General features: G+C 50.6%; 1 protein-coding gene across 1 annotated transcript in view; it reads right to left on the reverse strand.

Annotated features, from left to right (window-relative positions):
- The window catches only part of SLCO2A1 (solute carrier organic anion transporter family member 2A1), an 81535-nt gene that overhangs the window by 25734 nt on the left and 33215 nt on the right, over nt 1-22586 (reverse strand). Inside the window, exons 2-3 of the mRNA XM_036882838.2 lie at nt 19740-19877; nt 12932-13094 (exon numbers count right to left, since the gene is read on the reverse strand). Coding sequence (XP_036738733.2) covers nt 12932-13094; nt 19740-19877 — 301 coding nt within the window. The remainder of the gene's footprint in view (nt 1-12931; nt 13095-19739; nt 19878-22586) is intronic.

The following is a 22586-nucleotide window of genomic DNA, read 5'->3' on the forward strand; positions in this document are numbered from 1 at the left end:
TGATGGGCAACTACCAAGACTGCTGTGCCCTTCTCAAGACCAAGCAGCCACGCTCAGGAGTGGACACAGAGCAGGCTGCCCTGCCTGGGACCTGCATTGCCAACAACCAAATGTAGCTGTGCAGGCACTCAAACGAATTGGCTCGCATACTTCTCTGCTCACTTCCCTGCACCAACTGTGACTGAGTTGATGTATTCCTGAAGGGCCTATACATAAAAGAGCTGCTGCCAAGTTTTCAAATGGGCATTTCTTTTCAGAAGCTTCAAAGGAATTTTGAATATATTTTATAGAAGGAAATGAGCAAAGTTTGAAGTGCCCTAACACTGTGGGCTGTTGTCGCTTGCAGTTCTGCTCGGCTGAGCCACCTGTCTCACCTGTCTAGGTGTGACAGCAGCTCCCTGTTGTGTGTTGTCTGGTAGGCTATGGGTTGGCAGGGCCAGGTCTATGTTATGTGCAAGGGTGGTTTAAAGATCATCCGAAGGTGAATGACCATCCTGAGAAAGAAATGCAGAGAATTGGCCCCTGCTCTCAGCTTGGCTGCTGAAGGACCCAGCCAAGGCCCATCAGCTGCAGGGCGGATGATGGCTGCTTCACAGGTGGAAAGCTTGGATGCTGCATCCTGAAGAGACACCTGGGCCAAATGTGATTGGTTCTCCATTGTTCAGCTATTTGGCCAATAGTGACTATGGCCCCTCTGCAGTGGAGTCATGGAGGAGGCTGAGCCAGGTGTCAGCGCGGCCCTTACAAACCTTCAGCTTACTGTGCTACACAGGTCATCGGAGAAGCAACCCCAATAAGCCACAGTGAGGAGATACTTCACACCCAACAGGATGGTTACTATCAGAAAACAGAAAGCAACACCTGTCAGCTAAAGGTAGATGAGAACTAGAACCTGCTGCATTGCTGGTGGGAATGTAAGATGATGCAGTCTGTGTGGAAAACAGTAAGGCAGTTCCTCAAAAAATTAAAAAAATAGAATTAGCATAGGATCCAGCATTTATACTTTGGGGTATATACTCAAAAGAATTTAAAGAAGGACTTGAATAGATATCTGCACACCAGCGTTCTTAGCAGGGTTATTCATGATGGCTAAAAGGGGGAAACAATGCAAATGTGCATTAGGGCATGAAAGGATAAACAAAATGCAATATATACATACAGTGACATATGACTGCCCTTACAGAGGAGGGAAATTCTGACACACGCCGCATACACAGTGAGTGAACCTTGAAGACTTTATGCTGAGTGAAATAAGCCAGACACAGAAGTACATTGTATGATCCCACTTACACGAGGAACCTAGAGTAGACAAATCCATAGAGACAGAATGTAGAATGTGGCTGCCAGGTGCGGAGGTGCGGCGGGGAGAAGGCATGGGGAGTTAGCGCTTAATACAGTTTCCGTTGGGAAAGAGGAAAGTTCTGGGGGTGGGTGGTGCTGACGGTTGTACAAGAGCATAAATGCACGCGATGCCACTGGACTGTACACTTAGGTGTGGACAACATAGTATATTTTATGTACACTTTACCACAGTAAGAACAAATACAGCCTGGTGTGCACTGAGGTGGGAGCGGACAGGGTGCCGGGGAGCATGTGGGAGGGGCACCATGCCCCGTGTTGTTGGGTGAGGGTTTGGGAAAGACTGTGGAGAAAGCAACCTCTGAGCTGAGAAGACTCAGCAGGAGTGAAGCAAGCTCAGTGTGAGGAGAGAGGATGGAGGGGTGGGCGGCACCTCCTCAGTGCAGAGGGAAGCTCAAAGTGGTCAGCAACACCCAGGGTCAGGGCTTTGGTGTCCTGCGAGGGGCTTGGATTGTACCCTAAGGTGAACCCCAGAAGGTTAAAGACCACGAGGGGTAGAACAGACGGGAAGGATAAAGGCCAGTGGCCAAGGCCTGTGTGTAAGGAGGGGAAGTGAGCCCGCTGAGGTATCTTGGTGGTTAAATAGGTGAGGCTGCACACTGCATGGGGAGGGTCCACGGCTGTGTGTGTGGTGGTGCTCTGCCCAGAGCCTGTGTGTGTAAGCTGCACACGCTCAGGCTGGGTGTAGGACAGAAGGTGCATGAGAACCAAAGGAGCAGAAAATAAGTGTTTTTTTTAAGGGTTCTAGTTCTTGATTTCGCTTTCTCATCATTTTGCTAAATTCACACTTATTAGAATACTGTTGCTGGATTGGCTAGCAAAATTATTTTTTGTGTGTCACTGAAGATCATAGATATGTTGACTGGCTTATTAAGTTTTTATACTGCACATTGCATGGTACACCAATGCCACAGAAACCCTCAGAAAATTTCATCTAATGAAGTGTCCAGGAAGCAAAACTCTCTGGGGATCATTTTACTATTATTATTTACTTTTAAAATGTCAGATTACATGTTAAGAAGTGCCTTTATCAAATATGTGAATTTAAAAAAATGATTGGCTCCAATTAAATCCAAGTCTACCAAGTTCCTCTTTGGCTATCCTGTATTCCCAACTGATTCAAGATCTCTCAGTGAACTCTCTCTTCCTTATGCCAGCCCTAAATGGGGCCAAATCTATCCTGGACCAGTCTTCTGCACATGTGAGAGGGAAAGAGCAGTTAAACCCACCCACAGAAGGCAAGGCCTCCTTCACCTGGGAGCAGCTGCCCTCAGGGGAGCAGCAGCTGGCTGTGCGGAGGCCGGGAGCCCCGGAGCCAGGGGGAGCGGGCAGTGGGCAGGATGCACTGCCCCTTACTGGATGTGGGGACAGGGGGTATGTCAGAGACAGAGACCTCAGGCCTGGACTCCCTGCAGCGGGTGGCCAGGGCCAGCTCACTCCGGTGATGGCAGAGTCTTCTAACATTCGGACCATTAGGTTCTTCTCTTAAAAATAAGAGCACATGGATTGGTGAGCCCAGGGACTCAAAGGAGGGGGAGGAAAAGACCTTGTATCAGGAGCCTTTGGCACGATTAGGAGGCTCAGCTTTCCTCATCCCGCTCCAGCCTTCTCCTCTCGGAAGAAAGGAAGAGCAACCTCTCCCCACTTCTGTGGCATTCGGCAAAGGCCTCATTCCCAGTGGCTCCCTACTGACCTAAGGAAGCACCTCGCCCTCCTCCTCAGAGGCTGCTAGCAACGACCTTCCCACCATGTCAAATCCTGCGGTGAGGTCAGAGAAACGCCTGCCTCTTCCGGCCGCCATGGACTCCAGAGGCCCCTTGCCCCCCTGAGGCTGCCTGCCTCCCTCTTGGCGAGGCCTGGGGAAGGAAGGAGGGGAGGGTGCCTGCTCATTAGCTGGATGTCAGTCTGTTTCTCATCTTCCCTGAGGCAGGCTTCTGGAAGGCTCAAGTTCATCAGAGCACATTCTTTTTCACGCTAGACACCAGAGGTCCGGCTGTGCCAGTTTTCATAAGGCTGTGAAATGCTAACTAGAAACAGGCCAGGACCTCTCCCCTCCTCCAGCTACCCCAGCACCACCCCGGCTGCGCGTGAGTCAACCCTCTGACTCATCCCACAATTTAAATATGCAGAATTTCAGTTCTGATTCAGGACTCCTCAGTGGGTTTGGACAGACAGGGAACTCTGGGGCAGGAAATTCTATTCCCCTAGGATGGGGCCCAAGGAGACACAGCAGATCTGGGCGGACCAAGTTCTGGCCACCCCACTGATCAAAGACACACGTTCCAGGTGTGGTCAGGCTGAGGCTGCTGGAAGCCTGTCAAGGGTATAATAAGAGATCTCTGCACAAGGGTCTGGCACTGGGTCCGAGAGAGGCCCCTGGAAGGACCGAGCAACAGCGCAAGGCCATGGCAAGCTGGGCTTTCCTTTGACTTGTCATTCTTGTCATTCCGGTGGAGGACAGAAGGAATTCTGAGAGGAAGCAGGAGGGCAAGAAGTGAGCTCTCCTTCAATTCATTGTTCCTGAGAGCCAGCCATGACCTCCTTGTTTAGGACGGGGCATGGCTTCTGGGGTGCGTGAGTAGGATCAATTGCGGAGGTTAGCAAGAACCAAACCTCAGATGCAATTCATAAGAGTACTATAGGGAAAGGCAGGGGGTATTTCTGGAGAGTTTTCTAGAAGGATGGCCAAGGTGACAAGCCCTGGACTTATCAGCAGACTCCTGGAGTCCCATCCAGTATGTTCCAGTCCAAAGGACCCATTTCCTCATTCTCTTCAATTCGGCTGCTCAACAGTTCTTCCCGAAACTCTGGCACCACCCACCAGCAGGCTTGGAACAGGCTGTCCCGAACTCACTCACGATCCGAGATCTCAGGGTTGTTTGTAAAGTGGGTTGTTTGTACATCAGAGGGATTGGGCTCCCAGTGGACCTCACCAAGCCTTCTTGGTCTATAATGCCCAAGTAATAATATGTGTTCTATTCCAACTAGAATGTTGTTCCAACTATGTGTTCATCACTTGTAAGATGATTTCTGTGGACATATGCATTTTGAGTTTCATTTTGGGAAACTAGGAGAAGATATTCTTCTACACCAGCAGAAACCAACAGTCAGGATTGACAGCCTAGGTCACACCATGGGGCACTGGAAGAAATTCACATTTTGAAGCTAGACAGACCAGGTTCAAGCCAGGTTCTACTGCTCACTGATTGGGAGCCTCTTAGAATTTCAGTGTCATCATCTCCTAAACTGATAGGATAATACCTAACTTGCAATACTTTCATTAGGATTAAAAATAATGAGTATATTATACTATGGGACATAGTGATCATGCAATAAGATAAATTTTCATCCAAAGAGGCCAGAAACTTTGAGAAATTTAAATGGATAAGGGAGATGGCAGAACCCTGGGACAGGCAATATTGCCCAGGATTTTAAGAACTTGGGGACTAGATCCAGAAATAGGGACAAGATCAGTGCTGGTCAGCAGCAGCAGATGGACTGTAATAAAGGAGTTGTGGACAAGTGGTTTGCTTGGAAGGATTCACTTCTGTGTGGAATAAGAGAGAGCTCAGAGGAGTAGAAGGAGAGAGAGTGCTTCTGCTCTGCTCTCAAAACTTGAGTTTCCAAGACTAGTTAGTTCTGAGACTGAGGCTGGACACCCCTTCCCATGCCAGCACTAAATAGGGGGCCATGGGAAATATGCCTTCTTATATTGAGGAGACCATGTGACCAACGAGCTGGGCGTGAGAGGGCAGGCCACTGTGCACAGCGCAACAAGGCTGGGCATTGCACTGCTGGCGAGGGGCTTTCCCCACCCACACCCTTGCCCCTGCACACAGGTCTGCACCCTGACGAATTGCCACCAGGCTGAAGAAGGAGGCATTACCTGGCCCAGCTTGTCGTCAAAACTGTCTCTTAGTGGATAGGGTGGAAGGAAGACATGCCTGAGAGAGCAGGCTCAGAGCCATTTAGCCTTAACATTTGAAGAGATGAGTGTTTAATTTGCACACACACACCCCACTGGGAGAGAAGCAGAACTCATTGTTCACAGATTTATTCAATGGGCTAATGAGAGGCTCTTTGAAGGAAAACAAAGCAGTTAGTTGAGCCAGCATGAGTCCATCCAGGGCCAGCCATGCCAAACCAACCTCATTTCCTTTGCTAATGGAGCTCCCAGATGAGCAGGAAGCTGTAACAGGGTATTACTTGACTGCAGGAAGCCTTTTGACAAACCCTGTCATCAAAGTCTGGTAGACAAGATACAGACACATGTCAGAAGAGTCCTCTGGGGAGAACTGGCTCAAACCGTGCCCAGCGCAGGAGTGGATGGGCCAATGTCACCTGGAAGATGGTGGCCCTGTGTACCACTCAACACCGCTGTCACGGCCTTGGGTGAAAGCAGGGAAGAGTAGACAAATCTGTGAATGGCATGAATGCCAGGAAGCTGGGAGGAATGGCTAATCAGACATTCAAAGGCTGACAATTTACAATTTGACCCAAGGCTATAAAGAAGGGCTCCAGCCAAGGTGAATGAATCTAATGGGGTCAGTTCAGGCTGCTGTACAAAGTATCATAGACAGGGAGCCTTATAAACAAGAGCAACTCATTTCTCACAGTTCTGGAGGCTGGAAGTTTGAGACCAGAGAGTCGGCATGGTCGGGTGCTGGTGAGAGCCTCTTCTGGATGGCACACTGCCAACTTCTTGTACCCTCACGTGGCTGAAAGAGAGCAGGCTGGCTCTCTGACCTCTTGTGAGGGTAGTGACCCCATTCACACGGGCTCCACTCTCATGACTCGCTCACCTCCCAAAGGGCCCACCTCTAAATACCACCACGCTGGCCCTGACTTCTCTAGGCTGTCTCTGCTCTTCCGAGCACTGAGCCTCACATCCTTTCCAATGGTGGCCAGTCCAAGTTCTGAATCCTGACAAGTCCTTTTGTTCCTGCTGCTGCTGGCTTCCTGTCTCCTGGTGGGTAGCACACTGCCCAAATGTGCCTGCTGGTTCCCATTCCTAGCCTTTGGCCCACAGGAGGCATCCAGGCACAGCTGGCAGCCTTGGCTCTACCGAGCGGCGCAAAGACTGCAGGAAGCTTCTCCCTGTGTCCTCTGGGGTCCTCCCGAAGGCCAAGGCCCATTGTAGGAGGGATCAGTGGTGTCTCCAAACCACACTCCCCAGTGTGATGGGGGCTGCACCCTATTTCTGAGGGACAATCCCTCTCTCTCTGACCATTTTCATGGGGTGCCCAAAGACCCTGGAATAGCAACCAGCCCTCCTTTTCCACCATGGGTGCTGAATTTCCCAGAGAGCCTTCCCCTGGCCATTGGTGAGCCCAAGATAAGCAGTGGGCTACTGTCAGGAGCAGGAGGACGCAGGACGCAGCTTGCCGGCCTAGCCCCACCGCCAGACCTGATACAGGCCTGTCACCCCAGCCTCCCTCCTGAGCAAGGGAAATGACTAAGCAAGCCTGGAGGGGCTGATGAGGGAGGGGCAGCCATGCTCAGATCTCTACTCAGACCTGAGCTGGCGACTCAGGGGAACAGAGGGTCAGGTTTCCAGGCAGCTAAGGCAGGGGTGGGGGTGCTGTGCCTTGCCCACAAAAGAGATGTGAAGAGAGCCTGACAGCCAGCTACTCTCATATCAGCAGCTCAGACCTTCAGAGAGGCCGCCACGCCACTGCCTTGGAGACAGCCAGTCTGCTACTGGGCCTTCTCCCAACGGTCAAACAGCAGCCTAGTGTTTTCTATCATTTCTTCACATTGGTTTCTAGGTTTTGTTGTGCTCATCTGTTCAGGACTGTTTTTCTATTTTCTCTCATTTGACTTAATAACACCCTTGTGTTCTGTGATTTTTTTTTCCCCTCCTCTTGTTTTCTCTTCTTTTTCAGGTTAGACAGATCAAATGGCCAGCCTGTGCACCTTCCACCCTGACCACCCACCCACTCACTCGCCACTCACTCGCCCCCCACACACTGGCCCTCCCCCCACGTGCCCCCCACAGCCCCCCACCAACACCAACCCCCACACTCACACTTCCTGCACACAATGTGCCTCTCCCCTTCCTCACAGCGTCTGAGCATGCTCGTGTCACACCACAACTGGGTGTTCACTGCGCAGCCAAGAACTCACTGTCCTGGAGAAGTTCCCTTGGTGGAAGGTCCTTGAGTGGCTCCCACAGCTCCGTGGAGTGGGTTCTTCTTTTGGGGGTGGGGAGCTGAGTCCAGGCCCTGAGTGTCCTCCACTGAGGAAGGGACGCAAGGCACCCCACACCCTGTGCACCTCCCCCCATGCCTTCCACCCTCCTTCCCAGGGACCCCCCTTGGCATGAATGAGCATGTGAGGGGAACAGAGTACTAGAAAGTGACTTTTCCCTGACTTTTTTTTGACTGCTCCAAAAATATAACCCAACTCCTCCCAGCCCTGCTTATCCTACAGGAAGCTCCCTGCCTGTGTGTATCCGTTGTCTGCGTCGGCACAGACTTCCCTCTGGACTTGGCTTGGGAGCCTTCTCAAGTCACACCTAGTCCTACCAGACACGGCTTTCCAAAGACCCTTTTCTTATCTCCTGGGAGAACTGGTCTCACATTGGCCTGCTTCCCATCTACCCAACCTCTCTGTGCCTTCTAGAAGCAGCCATGGAGCCTTGGGCTGAGTAGCTAGTGTTTTCTCTAAAGACGCCAGGACACATTTCCGAACCCCACTGACATTTAGAAAATCTAAAAATGTCTGCATGGCCTTTTAAAATTTAGCAATTAGTTGTTAAAGGTCTCCTTGATTCCCACAATATTCAGCCCCTCTCTAATTTTTTCTTCCCCCCTAAAACACATAGTTACTCTTCATTTCCCATGTTCATTTCTGGAGCAGCTCTGCTGCAACAGGAAGAAATCAGCAATCAACACATAATAATAGGTCTGGGGGTCATTACTTACGACTAACAGATTTCAAATACCACAATAAGAGCAGGCAAATAGAAACTTGCTGAACAGCTAAGATGGACCAAGCACTTTACCTATACCATTTCGTTTTAATTTTACCTTCAGAATATCCTGAAGTGATGATATTATGGTTCCCATTTTTCATATAAGGAAACTGTGGTTCAGAAAGGTGAAACAGCAGCTTGCCGAAGGAGACTTGGCATAAATGGCTAAGCTGGGATCTGAATGTCTCCAAGTCCACGCTCTACCCATCATACCAGGCTGCTCCAACTGAGGAGCTAGGAATAGAGCAGAACAGCAGCCTGAGCTCCGACCCGGACAACGGCTACGGACTCACAAGTCCTGAGGATGCAGCAGGCACGGCGCCAAGGACAGGTCCTGCTCTGGGCCACAGCAGAGGACCTTCAGCGAGAACCAGGGCAAAGCTGCCTCCAGATGCACCCAGGAGGCCCAGCCTATCAGCCACGAGCGGTCAGACTCAGTTCTCCACAGGAAACAGAGTGTTTCCTCATTTGGGACCCTAGTTTTACCCAACATAATTCGTGCATTGTCTCCACCAACAACAGTTATGAGAGCCACCACTTTAATGGTTACTGCAGGTGCCAGCCTCTGGGCTAAATTCTGAGGATGCATCCTCTCGGCCCCCGCCCCCTTGCAAGGGAGGGTCCATCTTGTACAGTGAGGGACTGAGACTCCTACTACAGAGGAAGAACCCCAGGCCACACCATCTGGGCAACTCAAAGGGCAGATGCAGACCAAAGCCCCCACCTGCCTCCCGAAGACAGTTCAGATTCACAGCACTGTCCAGGGTCATGCATTTAATGAGATTCATTTGTTTCTGATGACCTTGCATAATTCAAAACTAAAGTTCCCATAGGGATACATTTGAAGTAGGAGTCACATTTCAAACTTTTCCCCAGCAGTGAGACTTTCTGAGCACTTTTGTTTGCATGTGTTAGCAGAGCACATGCCCGTGCTGCGCTGGCACCCAGGAAACAGCTCCATCTGGATCCCATGGATGCAGTTACTGCACCGAAGTCCTCCCCATCCATCTCCTGGCACGGGGCGGATGCCCTGAAGGTGGCTCAGCCCTGAGCACTTCCAGCTGCTGCTCTGGTTGCAGCCAGATTGAGGGAGACTGCTATGTCCTATCATGGCATGGAGAATTTGCACAAGCCATATGAGCAACAACAAAAAAGTTCCTTCTCCTGGCTGGCGATTCCTCCCTCCAGGCCTGAGAGGCAAGCCGTGGTCCCTCTCCCAGCCCCTATGCCCTCTCTCAGTGGAGTTTGGCTAAGAGCCCAAGATCAAGGCCTGAATAACAGAGTGTTTTCCTCTGAGTGGGGGGTGATAGTGGTGGGCTGAGCCCAAACTGAGGCACCATCCCTAACAAGGAGCAGAGTTACTGCTTTCAGAGGCCTGCCTGTCTCCAAGCACCCTCTGTGGTGGCTGCTCTGTGTGAAGCAAATGCCATTGGTGTGTGGCCCAGGCCAACCCACAGGCTAAGCAGGCCATGGTATGTGGTGCCTGGCAGGACGCCGTCCCCTCAGCCTGGCCCCAGTGCCCCGGGGCTCCCTTGCTGATTTCATTAGCCCAGTCTTCATGCTGACAGGGAAGGCCAGGACCATGGGTCTGCAGCAGGCTTAGCACGCTGCTCTCTGAGTGGGTGGCCAGCAACTCCTGACCCTCTTTCAGTGATGGCTTCAAACCTCTCGTCTACGCTGAGGGAGAGAAAGACCACAGCAGGACCTGGGTCTGTCTTCCCTCTGGGCCTCCTGAGGAAGGACTCAGTCTTTAAATAGTCCAACTAGATCCAAGGCCACGATGCATTTATGAGAGACAATAGTTTGCTGGTGATCAGCGTAGTGGTGGACGGGAGAGTCTCGTGGCCAGAACCCAGCAGCCAGCTCACCAGCAGACACGCATCCCTTCACTCCTGCCCGTCCTGGCCACCCACCTCGCCCCTGTAGGCCTCACAGCCTCAAAGGAATCCCTTCCATCACTTTAAGTGATTCATCTCTTGAACCTGATCTGCACATATAACTACAAAAAGAAAAAGAAAAAGGAAGAAAACATGGTATTTAAGCAAACAGGAATCAGTTATTTCCTCAGAACATCTCTGGGTGGCTCATTTATCCTCAGACATCTTCCACTCCAGTACAATAGACACAAATACGGCCAACTGATTTTTGATAATGGTACACGAAAATTTAATGGAGAGAGGATATTTTTTACAAACAATGCTAAAACAATTTAGCATCCATAGGCAAAAGGAAGAAAAAGAACTATATAAAAAATTGACAAAATGGATCACAGATCTAGATGTAAGTGTAAAACTGTTAAATTTTCAGAAAACACAACAGGAGAACATTTTCCTAACCTGGGATTAGGCAAAGAGTTCTTAAAGAAGCACCAAAAGCATGATCCATAAAATAAAGAAGTGATAAACTGGATTTCATTAAAACTAAAAACTTTTGCTTTGTAGATGACACTGTTAAAAGAATGTAAAAGATAAGCTAATAGATTTGTGTGAAATATGGGAGAAAGTATTTGCAGATCTTATATTGAATAAAAGCAGTATTCAGAATTTATTAAAAATTCCCAAATTCAACAGTAACTGAACAATCCAATTAAAAAATGGGCAAAAGCCTTGAAGAAGCATTTCACCAAAGACAAATACATGAATGACAAATAAGCACATGGAAAGATGTTCAACATCAAAACTTATATTTACAAAAAAAATCTCTGTACACAAATATTTGCAGCAGCTCTATTCATAACAGCTACAAACTGGACACAATTCAATGTCTTTCAATAGGTGCATGGGTAATCTGTGGTGCATCCATACAATGGACTACTTCTCAGCAACAAAAAGGAATGGAGTGCTGTTACACGCAACAGCTCAAGTGAATTTCAAGGGTATATGTCGCAAGGAAGAATCCAGTCTCAAGAGGTTACACACTGTATGTTTCCATTTATGTGATATTCCCCAAACCATAAGACTATACTGACGGCCAAGGGCCCCGTGGCTGCAGGCTTGGTGGGTGTGACTGTAAAGGAGGGGCAGGAGAGAGCCAAAGTGATGGAGCTGTTCTGTATCCTGACTGTGGTGGTCACACAAACCTATAATTGCATTCCAATTTATAGAACTATACATCACCCCCAACAAAAAGTCACTTTTACACTCTTAACAGTTTTTCAAAATGTTCCAGCATAAGGATAACCAATAATGTATAACTTCCAAACCGGTAGGAAGAAAAAGGTAAGACTAAAGAAACAGGGCATGATGGAGGAGGGGAAAAGACACAGAGGAGCAGGGAGCTTAGGCGCACTGACTGCAGGAGAGCAGCCATCAGGGGAAGAAGTCAAGAGCCAAGGCAGTGAATGCCTTATTTCTTTCAAAAATTAGGTATTTGACCACCCAAGTGAACACCAACAGGTGAGTAGATAAATAAAACGTGGTATATTCAAACAATGACATGTAATTCAGCCACAAAGGGAAGTTCTCACGCATGATACAACATGGATGAACGTGGGAAGCATGATGCCAAGTGAAGGAAGCCAGATGCAAAAGAACACATCTTGTATGATTCTACCTCCGGGAAATATCTAGGGCAAGCAAGTTCAGAGTCAGAAAGTAGATCAGAGGTGACCAGGGGCTGGGGTCAGGTATCGCTGAATGCACAGAGCTTCGGTTTGGGGTTGATGAGAAAGTTTTGGAAATAGTGTTATAGTTGTACAACATCATGAATGTAATAAATGCCATTGAATTGTGTATTTAAACTAGTTAAAATGACAAAACCATTGAATTGTACACTTTAAATGGATAAACTGTATGGTATGTAAATTATGTCTCAATAAAGCTGTAAGAAGAAAAGAGGTATCTGAAGGAAAATTGATAAATCTTTATGGTCAGTATATAGGCGTCTGTTATATTATTTTCATTACTTGGCTACATTCTGAATTCTCTCATATTAAAAGATAAGTAATTTTTAAAGAAAATTACTGAGCCACACAGTGTTACCTAATTCCACGTTTATGAATTATGTAAAATCTTCACATATCTCTCCCTGCCATGGGCACATCACTAAGAACCAGTGGCTCCTTGTCACAGAAGGGACACTCGCCTGCCAGTCAGGAGGCCTGGGTCCAGGGGAGTCAAATGAGATCACAGTGTAAGGGCATTGTAACCGAAAGAACGATGGACGAATGTACAAATGTCCAGAAGTGTTAAACACAAGACTGAACGTGGGAAAAATCCACAGCTCTCACCAAGGTCAATGCTTTGACCCTCCTCCCACCAAGCCCATCACACGCACTGCTCCTAAGTGTCTCCACTTGTGGGTAGTGGGTCACTCCTGGCACAAAGCACAGGGAATCCTAGAGAACCATGGGGGAAGGTGAGCCACCAGCAAGCTAGAGCTGGGAGAGCTGCTCCACAGAGCCACATAATTCTGCCTGTTCTGACTTTCAGATGCGTTTGGGGCAGAAATAAAACAATAAAAGCCAAGGTAAGCTTCCTGATGGGAGAGGACAGCATAGCCTGCAGTGGTGTCCATTGCCCAGGAAGCATCCCCACCGACTTTGTGAGAGGCCTGCTCACTCCTTACCCCTTGAAGCAGGGCTTTGAGGCCACTTACCGACGCTGGCCAGGGTGTACTGGTAGGGCTCTGAGAGGAAGTGTGGGAGGGTGAGGACGAAGGCCCCTGAAGCTAGGAGGAGACCCCCAATGCCAATCAGCCGTGGACGGTGCACCCGGCTACCGAAGTAGCTGACAAAGATGATGAGGATGGCGTTGCTGATCTGCAGAGAGAGCAGAAGGGCCGAATGAGACAAGAGGCTGCATCCTCATCCACCCACAGAGGATACCTGACCCCACCATGACCAGGAGAAGCAGAGAGGCAAGGGACTTCCCAGGGCAGGAAGCCCGGGCCAAGCGGCAGCGTCCACCCTGCCAGGAGCCTCGCAGGGGCATAGTGGGCACAGTTTCAGTCTAGCCCTGCTCTCAGAGACCCTTCTCAGCCCCAGTCTTCTAGACCAGACCCAGGGAATTATCTAGAAACCATGAAAAGCTCATACCTAAATATCAATCACCTTAGGACCATGCCTTTTTGGGTGAAATCCAAGGAAGCCTCCAGGCCTGGCAGGCTCCACAGCACGTTCCCTACCTAAACCCCCTAAGGACGCGGGCTTGGTACTCAGATTCATCACCAAGCAGCATGAGCTGTCTTGTTTCATCATGCAACAGCTCTCATTTTACAGACAAAATTGGGGCTCAGAACATTAAGTAACTCGCCTGTGTCCACGGGATTAGGAGGTGGCTTGAGCAGGGACTGCCTGAGTGTAAAGTGCCCAGCCTTAACTAGACTGCTCTGCTGCCTCTTGGAAAGTGGGTTTCTGCCCCAGAAGCTCTGCTACTAACCTGCCCCTGGCCCTCCCTGGGCCTGCTTCCACTTCTGTCAGTGAGGACTAGAGCACCCCTAAGTCACTTCCTGGCTGGAGACATCAGTAACCCCCTGGTCCTGGTGGCTCCTGGTACGTGTGCCCTTGGAGTCCACCCAGAGCTAGTGGGGAGAAGTCCTTGGCTTGGGAAGCAGGGTCTTGAATGGTAAAAGGGGATGCTGGCAGATCTTCTGACCACGACTCCAACCAAAGAGATGATCCTCTGCCCCAGAACATCAGCTCACCCGGGCTGGAGGAGCCCTGAATATCAGCACCCATGGCCCTCGCCCCATCTACACCACAGTCTCCTTTTGGCTGGAGAAACAGGTGTCCCTGTCTCAGGAAATAGGGGCCAGAGTCTTGGTATACGGCTCTTGCCAAGATCACCAGTGACCTACCCATCACCAAATCCGGTAGCCAGTTTTCAGTTCTCTTCTCACATGATCTCTCAGCACCATTTGATTTGGGTGACCATTTCTTTCTTCCTGAACAACTTCCTTCCAGGAGCTTCCATGGCACCACCTTCTCTACTTTCCTCCTCTGGCTGCTCCTTGACTGCTTCAACTCCCATAACTCAGGCCCTGTGCCTCTGCTCTCATCTTGGTGAGCTCACCCAGGCCCACAGCTGAACATGTTCTGTATGTGCTTCTAATTCCCACAGGTTTAGCACACCCACAGTCTCCCTTCTCAGCATCCCCCCCAAAATCTGGTGTGCCCACCTGTCCTCCTCATCTCAGTGCATGGCACCTCCATCCTACCAGTGGCTCGTGCAAAACATCTGAGCATCATCACTGACCGCTCTTTCACACCTACGTCTGACCATCAGCACGTGGCCTTGGCTGGACCTTCTGAGGCCATCTAGAAGCTGATCACCTCTCACCACCCCCATCGCTCCCACTGGGTTTAAGCCCCGTCGTATCCCGTCTGAGCCATTGCAGTAGCCTCTGAGCGGGGCTTACCGCCCCGCAGTCTGCTCTCCACCCAGCCGCCAGAGCAGTCCTGTGGGAATGTTCAGACCATATTCCCGCTGCTCAAGCTTGTGACAGTAAAAGGCAAAGCCTGTCTCAGAGCCTCCCGAGCCCGAGGGAGCCTTCCCCCCTTCCCCGTTACTGCTCCATCCGCTCTCGTGCCCCGCCCCTCTCCCTCCTGCCACTCCAGCCACTCTGCGGCCCCTGTTCTGACACATTCAGCCGGGCCCTCCCCAGTGTCTGCGCACGCGCTGCTCCTTTTGCCTTACTTAAGCACGTGGTTCCCTCCTCATCTAACCTACTTTAGGTCACCGCTCAGACTGAAGCTTCTCATTAAGACCTCCGGAAAAGATGGGATGGAGACGGGTGAAATGGACCAAAAGGTACAAACTTGAAGTTATAACACAAATAAGTCATGGGGATGTAAAGTACAGAATGGTGACTATAGTTAATAATATGTTATTGTATGTTTGAAAGTGGCTAAGGGAGTAGCTCTTAAAAGTTCTCATGACAAGAAAAAAAAATTGTAACTATGTGAGGTGCTAGATGTTAAATATACTTAATATCGTTTCACAACATATACATATATTGTATCATTCTGTTGGACACCTGAAACTAATATAATGTTAAGCAGCAATTAAATTGCAATAAAAATGAGTTACTTAAATATTGACTTATATTTATAGTAATTAGCAATGTTATAATATATTTAAATGTAATTTAAATTATACTTAAATACATCTTATAATTTAAAGAATAAAGTTATTTAAAATATAACCACTATTCTCCTCCATGACTTTGTTTTTCTTCATAGCACTTATAATCTGATCTACTATGTTTTATTTATTTCTATAAATAAATGTCATATTATCATTAGAATGACATACGAGCAGAGATTTTTATCTGTTTACTCCTGTCTCCTCAGCACCTAGAATGGTGTTTGACACACAGGTGGTGCTCATATTTGTTGAGTAAATGTATGTACAAATGGATGGATAAGTGGTAGGCTTTTTCGAGAAAAGGACACAGTTGCCCAAGGGTTGCTTGTAGGTGGCCAACAGTAAGACGATGTATGATACACAGAGAAAGGGAATATGACAGTGTGTGAGGAGGCAGCCTAGCCTGATCTAGGGAATTGCTCCAGGCCCAGGCAAGACATGGTTCTACGACATTGTAAGACCTGTACCTGGAGACAAAGCTTTATTCTTATGCCTCTTAAGTTTTATTTCCTTTTTGTTTCCCTATCATGTATTGTTTTTCAGGAAATGATTGTAAATGTCAGACCATATCAGCTAAGCTAAGGCTGACTTTGAAGGTTTGCGTGAGGGATTGGGGAGAGCCCTAAAGGGGTCTCAGGGAGGAAGGACAGGGGGTGCCTGGGCCTTGCCATCTGGAGAGTCCCTTCCAGCACTTTCCTGGGGCCTGAGCTCATTTCTTAGAGGGAAGCTGGACCTGCACAGCTGTTATGGCTGATAATGGTTCCTGGACTTTTTCTCAGCAGAGGAGTCCCTTTGACAAAATGATTTTTCTCTAGTATTAAAAAAAGAAGCTGTTCTAGCTGATGAGAGGAAGGCCTCCACCCTCAGCCCTGAAGTGGCCCTAAAACAGTTCTGTAGTCTTCCTGTTAGACCACCTGAGAGCTCTTGCAAAGCCCATACCGGTAACATATCCCTGCCCATCCAGGTCTCAAACCAGAGGGTTCCCAGGGTAAACTGGTGGGAGGTATTGAGGGTGGGGCCTCTCACTATGTCTGCCTGGATCTAGCTTTCAGTAGTGGACAAGAGTCCTGGGAGCCAATCTCCTCCTGGTGCGGCCGGCCTTTACACCCAGCCCTTGTATCCCTTCTCCTCACTCTCTGGGTCCTCATAAGGCTTTGAGACTGGGTAGCAGCCTGAAGGCTCATGTCCCCAGAAGCTGGCCACACTCTGTCTGGATGGCCTGACCTTCCCCCTCCACCAGGCCTGGTTCTGTCTCACACCCCTCAGGCATCTGCCGGCAGCTCCCAGGGGCCTGGGGGCCTTCAGCCCTGCACGTGTGCAGCTGTGCAATGTCGCCTTTTCCTCTTTGGCAGTATCGCTGGGACCCTCTCTAGCCTGGTTTAGTGGTACAGCCTCCTGGCTGCTGATTTCTGTCCACACTGTCCCTCACCTCTAGTGTCTCCCAGTCACTTCCTCCAGAAACTTGAAACCTCTTCCATGTTCATGAGACTGTTCACCCTGCCCCGGCTCTGCTCGAGGCCATGCTGATTCCTTACTGCCTACCACACACGCTGGGGGCCTTAGCTTGACCAGGAGGGCCCCCCCGATTTGGCTTCCCTCTGTTGTCCTGCTCTCCTGGGTCTGGATCATTGGGAGGGCAGAAAGCCCTTTGGCTGCATTCCTGTCCTGCCTTCTCCGTACACTCACCACCCACACCCCTGCCCCCAACACACAGACATACAAACACACACAGATACACAGAGACACAGATAGGCAAATGTACACAGACACACACACAACACACAGATCAACACAGACCACACATACAGACACAGATACACAAATACACATACACATACACACACACAGACATACACACAGTTACTCGCAGATACACAAATATACACATAGTCTCACACAAAGACACAGATCAGATGCACATATACAGTCATTCACACAGAGACACACAGATACTCAGACAAACAAGCAGATACACATAGACAGTCACAAGTTCACTAAGGATTATTAGGTTTGAAAAATGACCTTTTTTATGGTATTTGCCTCAAACCATGTTCACAGACATGGTTTAAAACCAGGTTGTTGAAAAGTTCATCTGAGTTTAAGAAAGAGAAGATTTAATGGATGAATTATTTTCATTTTTTATTGAATGATAGCCTGGGGAAATATTATGCTTCTCATTTGCCTAATCAACTTCCTGTCCTGGTATCTGCCCCATGTCCCAGCTGGCTCTTCCTGCCCCTTGAGAAATCCAGTTGTTCCTGGGCCCACAGTTCTGTTCCAAGCATAGAAAAAATATGAATGAAAATGTAAGAAGATGTAAATGTAAAAAATGTAAAAAAAACATGGAAGATCACAGATTTGGCTATCATCTAGTCTGTGGTGGGAGAGAGGATCACTTTATATGCCTGCTCTGATATTGATCAGTAGAGGTACCTAGAACATTGTGTGAAGGATTCAGAATTTGGACTCAGCAGGAAAGAGGACTGTGGTTGATTGGTGATGCCTGCCAAAGTCATAGGCTAGGACTGTGGTGACACAAATATCAGATTTGTTTTCCTTATGTCCTGCATGAGTGAGGACAACATGTACCAGGGGCATTAGCAAAGTCACAGTCCAGTACTTAGGAGGGAGAATTCTGTGTGAGCGGAGGCAGGTCCCTGTCTGGTAGGACAGCACAAGCTATGTGAAAAGGTAAACCTGGTCACCAGGTATCACTAGGAAGCTCAAGACACAGGTGCACAATCAGATAGAGACACAGGTGCGCACATACACATGCACACAGTTACAGACATTACAACATATAGTCATAGGCTCATGCACAGAAAGCAGTGAAGGCATACACATGGGTCTGGGAGTTTGGAGGAGAGGGTCTGAGGTCCATCAGGCTAGCAAGAATGACTGATGGGCCACAGGGCTGCATCTGTGCAAGTATGTGCACGGCACAGCTGTGGGAGAATAGCCCAGTAGGGGGAGTGGGTGCAGAGAGGGGCACCAACAGAGATTCCAACAACATGTTTGGAGGACAAGATTTTGGGCAGAGCAGGGCTCTGGACAAGGGACTAGGGAGGAGCGGTAGAAGAAATGGGTCGGGATTCAGAGGGAGGCCTCGGTGTGGCAGCCATCTGACAGACCTGGGCTCCATCTGACAGACCTGGGCTCAGATGCTGGCCGCACTATGTACGTGCATGTGGCAACCTGGGATGGGGTCCTTAGGCTTTCTGGTGGTAGGTTCCTCATCTGGAAAGCATGACTCTGAAGAGCCCTTACTCCTAGCCCTGCAGAGGGGTGTGGCAGGGGAGTACCCTGAGGCACTGCTGAGTGGGTCATGGTGGGTGGAGAAGGAGCAAAGGGTAAGGGGTGTTTCCACTGGGAGCAGGTGGGGGGACTGGGGAACTGAAAGGCAGTGGTTGAGGGTGATGTTAGGAGACATCCCACCTGCTTTTACAGCTCCGTCTTAGAAGCTGCCCTGGGGAACCCCAGTCTCTAAGTTACTGTATCACCCTGAATTTCACTAAGTCAAGGGAAGATCTAATTATGCTCCTGAAGAGGAATTGCCTCTATCCCAGAACAGCAGGCCTCATGGACAGAGAAGAGAGAAACCAGGCCCGGGGCCCATCTCCTCACTGGGTCCTCTGATGTTGCAGCCACAACAGGGCTCTGCTGCGTCCCCTGCCCCTTCCCCCTGGCTCCCAGCAACTCTGAGGTGACCCTACCGTCTCACCTCTCACTCCCGACCTGGCAGCCCACCCTATTTTCCTCTAGCTTTGACGTGAGGTTGCTGAAGGGCAGCGTGAAATCCACATTGCTGGGAGGTCACAGAGATATGACTTTGTCTGGAGGTCAAGGCCTTTAAGCAGCTCTGGCTCCTGTGACCCTCATAAGACAGGAGCTGCCAGGCCTGGGGCTGCTTCCCCACCTGCACACTGGGGCTTGTCTCCCTCTGGACTGGGGACAGGCAGCAGCCATTATCAGCTTACGGTGGTCACAGAGCTCAGTGAGAGGCACAGAGTTTGGAGGCTGACCGCCCCGCACCCTGGGACAAGCCGCCGCTCCTGCGGAGCCCTCCTCCGTCAGGCGGGAGGAGCAGGGCACCTGCACCCAGGGCTGAGCGAGGAGGCCCTGGGTCAGGCACCGCCAGAGGCTCTCAGCTCAGTGCCTGGTGCAGGGAAGCCTCAGGAATGCAGCTGTTCCACCCCGTCCTGCTTTGGGCTGTCTCCAGGCCCCACGCTACAGCCTCTGCTCCTTCTGGGGCCCCCTCCCGGCCCCCGGGATCAGGTGGTGCACAGATGGGGCCTGGCGGCCCGGAGCCTCCTGCTTACCTCATTCAAGCTGGAAATGAGACCCGAGGAAGAGCTAGAGAGGCCGAAGCGCTTCTCAATCGTGGTGAGGCTGCTCTTGAAGTAGGCACTGTACAGCAGCTGGCAGAGCTGCAGGAGGCCATGGCAGAGCACGAACACCTGCAGGCGAGACCATGGCCCATGAGGAGCCTGGACACTGGGCCCTGGCCACCCACCTTGCCTTCCATCCTGATCTCATGGCACTGAGGCCCGCTGCCCAGCCTGTGTCCTCCCCTGCTACTGGGGAACAGTTCCTCTGTGGGTGGTCCTGGGGGTGAAAGGCCGTCCCCATCACCACCCCTTGGCCTCCTGCAGTGCATTAGCCATTCCCATCATTCCTGCCCTCTTATCACCATTATCATAAATGGCCCAGAAAAACCACAGGGCTGGACAAGGACCCCCAGGGAAAGGCCTGGTTTCTCAGCCATGTGCCCAGGGCATTCAGCACCTGGAACCTTCTCTGAGAGCACTACAGTGACCCGTGGAGTTCTGTGAAGTTCGTTGAAGGCCACTTTCCAGTCAATTCAGGTCACACCCAGGAGCACAAGCAAGTCCTAGGTCCCACTGCTCATAATTCTTATCCCCATGTCCAAGCCCCCTCCCCCATCAGCACCCACCTTCCAAGGCCCCCGCCTCTGAAAGCTCAGGAAGACACTAACATTCCCAAAGCACCTGGTTTGAATGCATATCTGGGATTATGCTCACTCCTGGCCTGGAGGGATGATAAGGGCCTGCATCCCATCCTGCCCCACTTGCCTTGTCGGGGTAAAGGTGGTTGATAGGGACAGATATGAGGCTGGGAGGGTGGAGAGGGGTTTGTGCATCTGGAGGCAGCTTCAGGCAGAGGTCCAGGCCCTCCTGGGTTCTCAGCTCTGGGGCCAGGCCAGAGGGGGCTCACAGACAGGAGTCCCACATCCTGAGCCCCCGCCTCCAGGGAGGGGTGGGGTGCCCTCAGGTTTCACAGTCTGCTGAGGTTCTTCCTTCACCTGAAGGGCGGGCATCTCCGGAGAGCACTGAGGCTCCGCCTTCATTTGTCTCCTCGCAGAGCTGAGCCTGCCTCCCCCACGGGGCCCTGCTCCAGGCTGTGCGAGCAGAACAGAACCGACATGCCCTCTCCTACCTGCCAGGGCAGTGCCTCGGTGAGGCCAGTCTGGGGCTCCGACAGGGCCCAGCGCTGGCTGCCGGCCCACGCACCCATGCTCCCAGCTCCCAGATCCGACGAGGTCATCACATTCACGAAACCAGACACCTCTCCACACTGCTGCCTGCCCCAAGCCCGTGGCCACCTCACGCCTCGGGGGGCAGAAGGAAGCCTGTCCACCTGGAAGCAGAGGCGGCCTTCTGTCCCTGCCTCCCTAGAGAAGCCCTTCTCTGCTTCACTTCATATATTGGAATTCTTAATATTTCGTGATAATATCTTTGAAAATGATCTAGTCCCACTATCTCTTACAAATGGGGAAACCAAGGTCCAGAAAAGGGGAGTCTGAGTGCCTCGCACAGCACCCCACATGCTGTAAGCACAAGGGCTTAGCTGTCAGGCATCTGAGATGCCAGGAGGGGCCTGGCTCTAGGCCTGCCCCCCCCCCCCCCCACAGCAGAGCGACCTCAGCCAGCCCCTGCCTTCTTGGGCCCTTGGTTTCTCCATCTGTGAGGTGATTGGGCTAAGTTGGTGGTTCTCAACTCAGTTTTGATTCACAGTCACCTGGTGGGGTGGGAGGGCAAAATGTGTGTGTCAATTATAGAGACCAGGCTCAGATCAGTGGGAGTGAAGCCCCAGCTGTGTTATTTGGAGGATCTCCTCTGGTGGAATCTGATGGCAGCGCAGGTCACAGTGAGGCCAGAGAACATGCAGGTGCTCTGACCATTTATATGCAGGGGTATGTGAAGATTAGAGTAAGAAAGGCAAACCAAACACAGATGTCCCCCGATGTACAGAAGCTCCCACTGTAAGGCAGAAAGGAAGACAGAAGCCCTGGAGCAGGCTAATGGGAAAGCAGCCCAAGATGTCAGGGATGAAGGTGAGGCGGGTGGGAGGGGGCGGAGGGTGGTGGGACAGGACGCAGGGCATCAGAGCGTACTTGACTCCTGGTTCCCTCACCCAGGCCAGATCCAGGAAAGAGGCAATTCGATCTTGGATGCCCTGGCTGATCCTCTTCTTCTGACCATCCCCTGAGGGCTACTGTCCCCCAAACTCTGTCTGTAGTCCCCTCCTTTGAACTGTTGTCTCCTTCCTGCACACATTCATTGGAAATACCCTTGTGGCACCCACATCGATGTTACTTATCCAGAACTTTCTCCAGAGTTTTACACTCAGGTCCATCCCACTGTCTTCTGGACATGTCCACCTGGACATTTCCAGGCTCCTTCCCAAGTGGAGCTCACTGTTCTTCCCTACAAACCCCTCCTGTTTTTCCTTCATCCCCCTCACCTTCACCCAGTTCCCCAAGCCGGAAACTAGGAATCCTCCCAGGCACCCTTGTTCCTCACCCTTGGCATTTGGCACCACCGCAAAGCCCTGTGACTTCTTGGCACCTCCCATATTTGACCAGCCACTCATCTCCAGGTTACGCCTTGCCTCAGGTCCTCCCTTCTCTCCCCCAGATTATTGCAACAGCCTCTCACTGGCCTCCTCTCTGCCCCATTCAAACCTTCCATCTAGCCACCCCAGAGGAGCTCTCTCAAACACAAATGCGAGCAAGTTATACCCAAATAAACACCTCTCACTAGTTCTCCATTTCCTGCAAGATACAAGCCAATGCCCTCGGCATAGTATCCAAGATGCTACGGGTCCTAGACCTTCCCTACCTCTTTGGCTCCAAACTCTGTGGC

The sequence above is a fragment of the Manis pentadactyla genome, chromosome 1 (assembly GCF_030020395.1).
Source record: "Manis pentadactyla isolate mManPen7 chromosome 1, mManPen7.hap1, whole genome shotgun sequence".
Classification (NCBI taxonomy): domain Eukaryota; kingdom Metazoa; phylum Chordata; class Mammalia; order Pholidota; family Manidae; genus Manis; species Manis pentadactyla.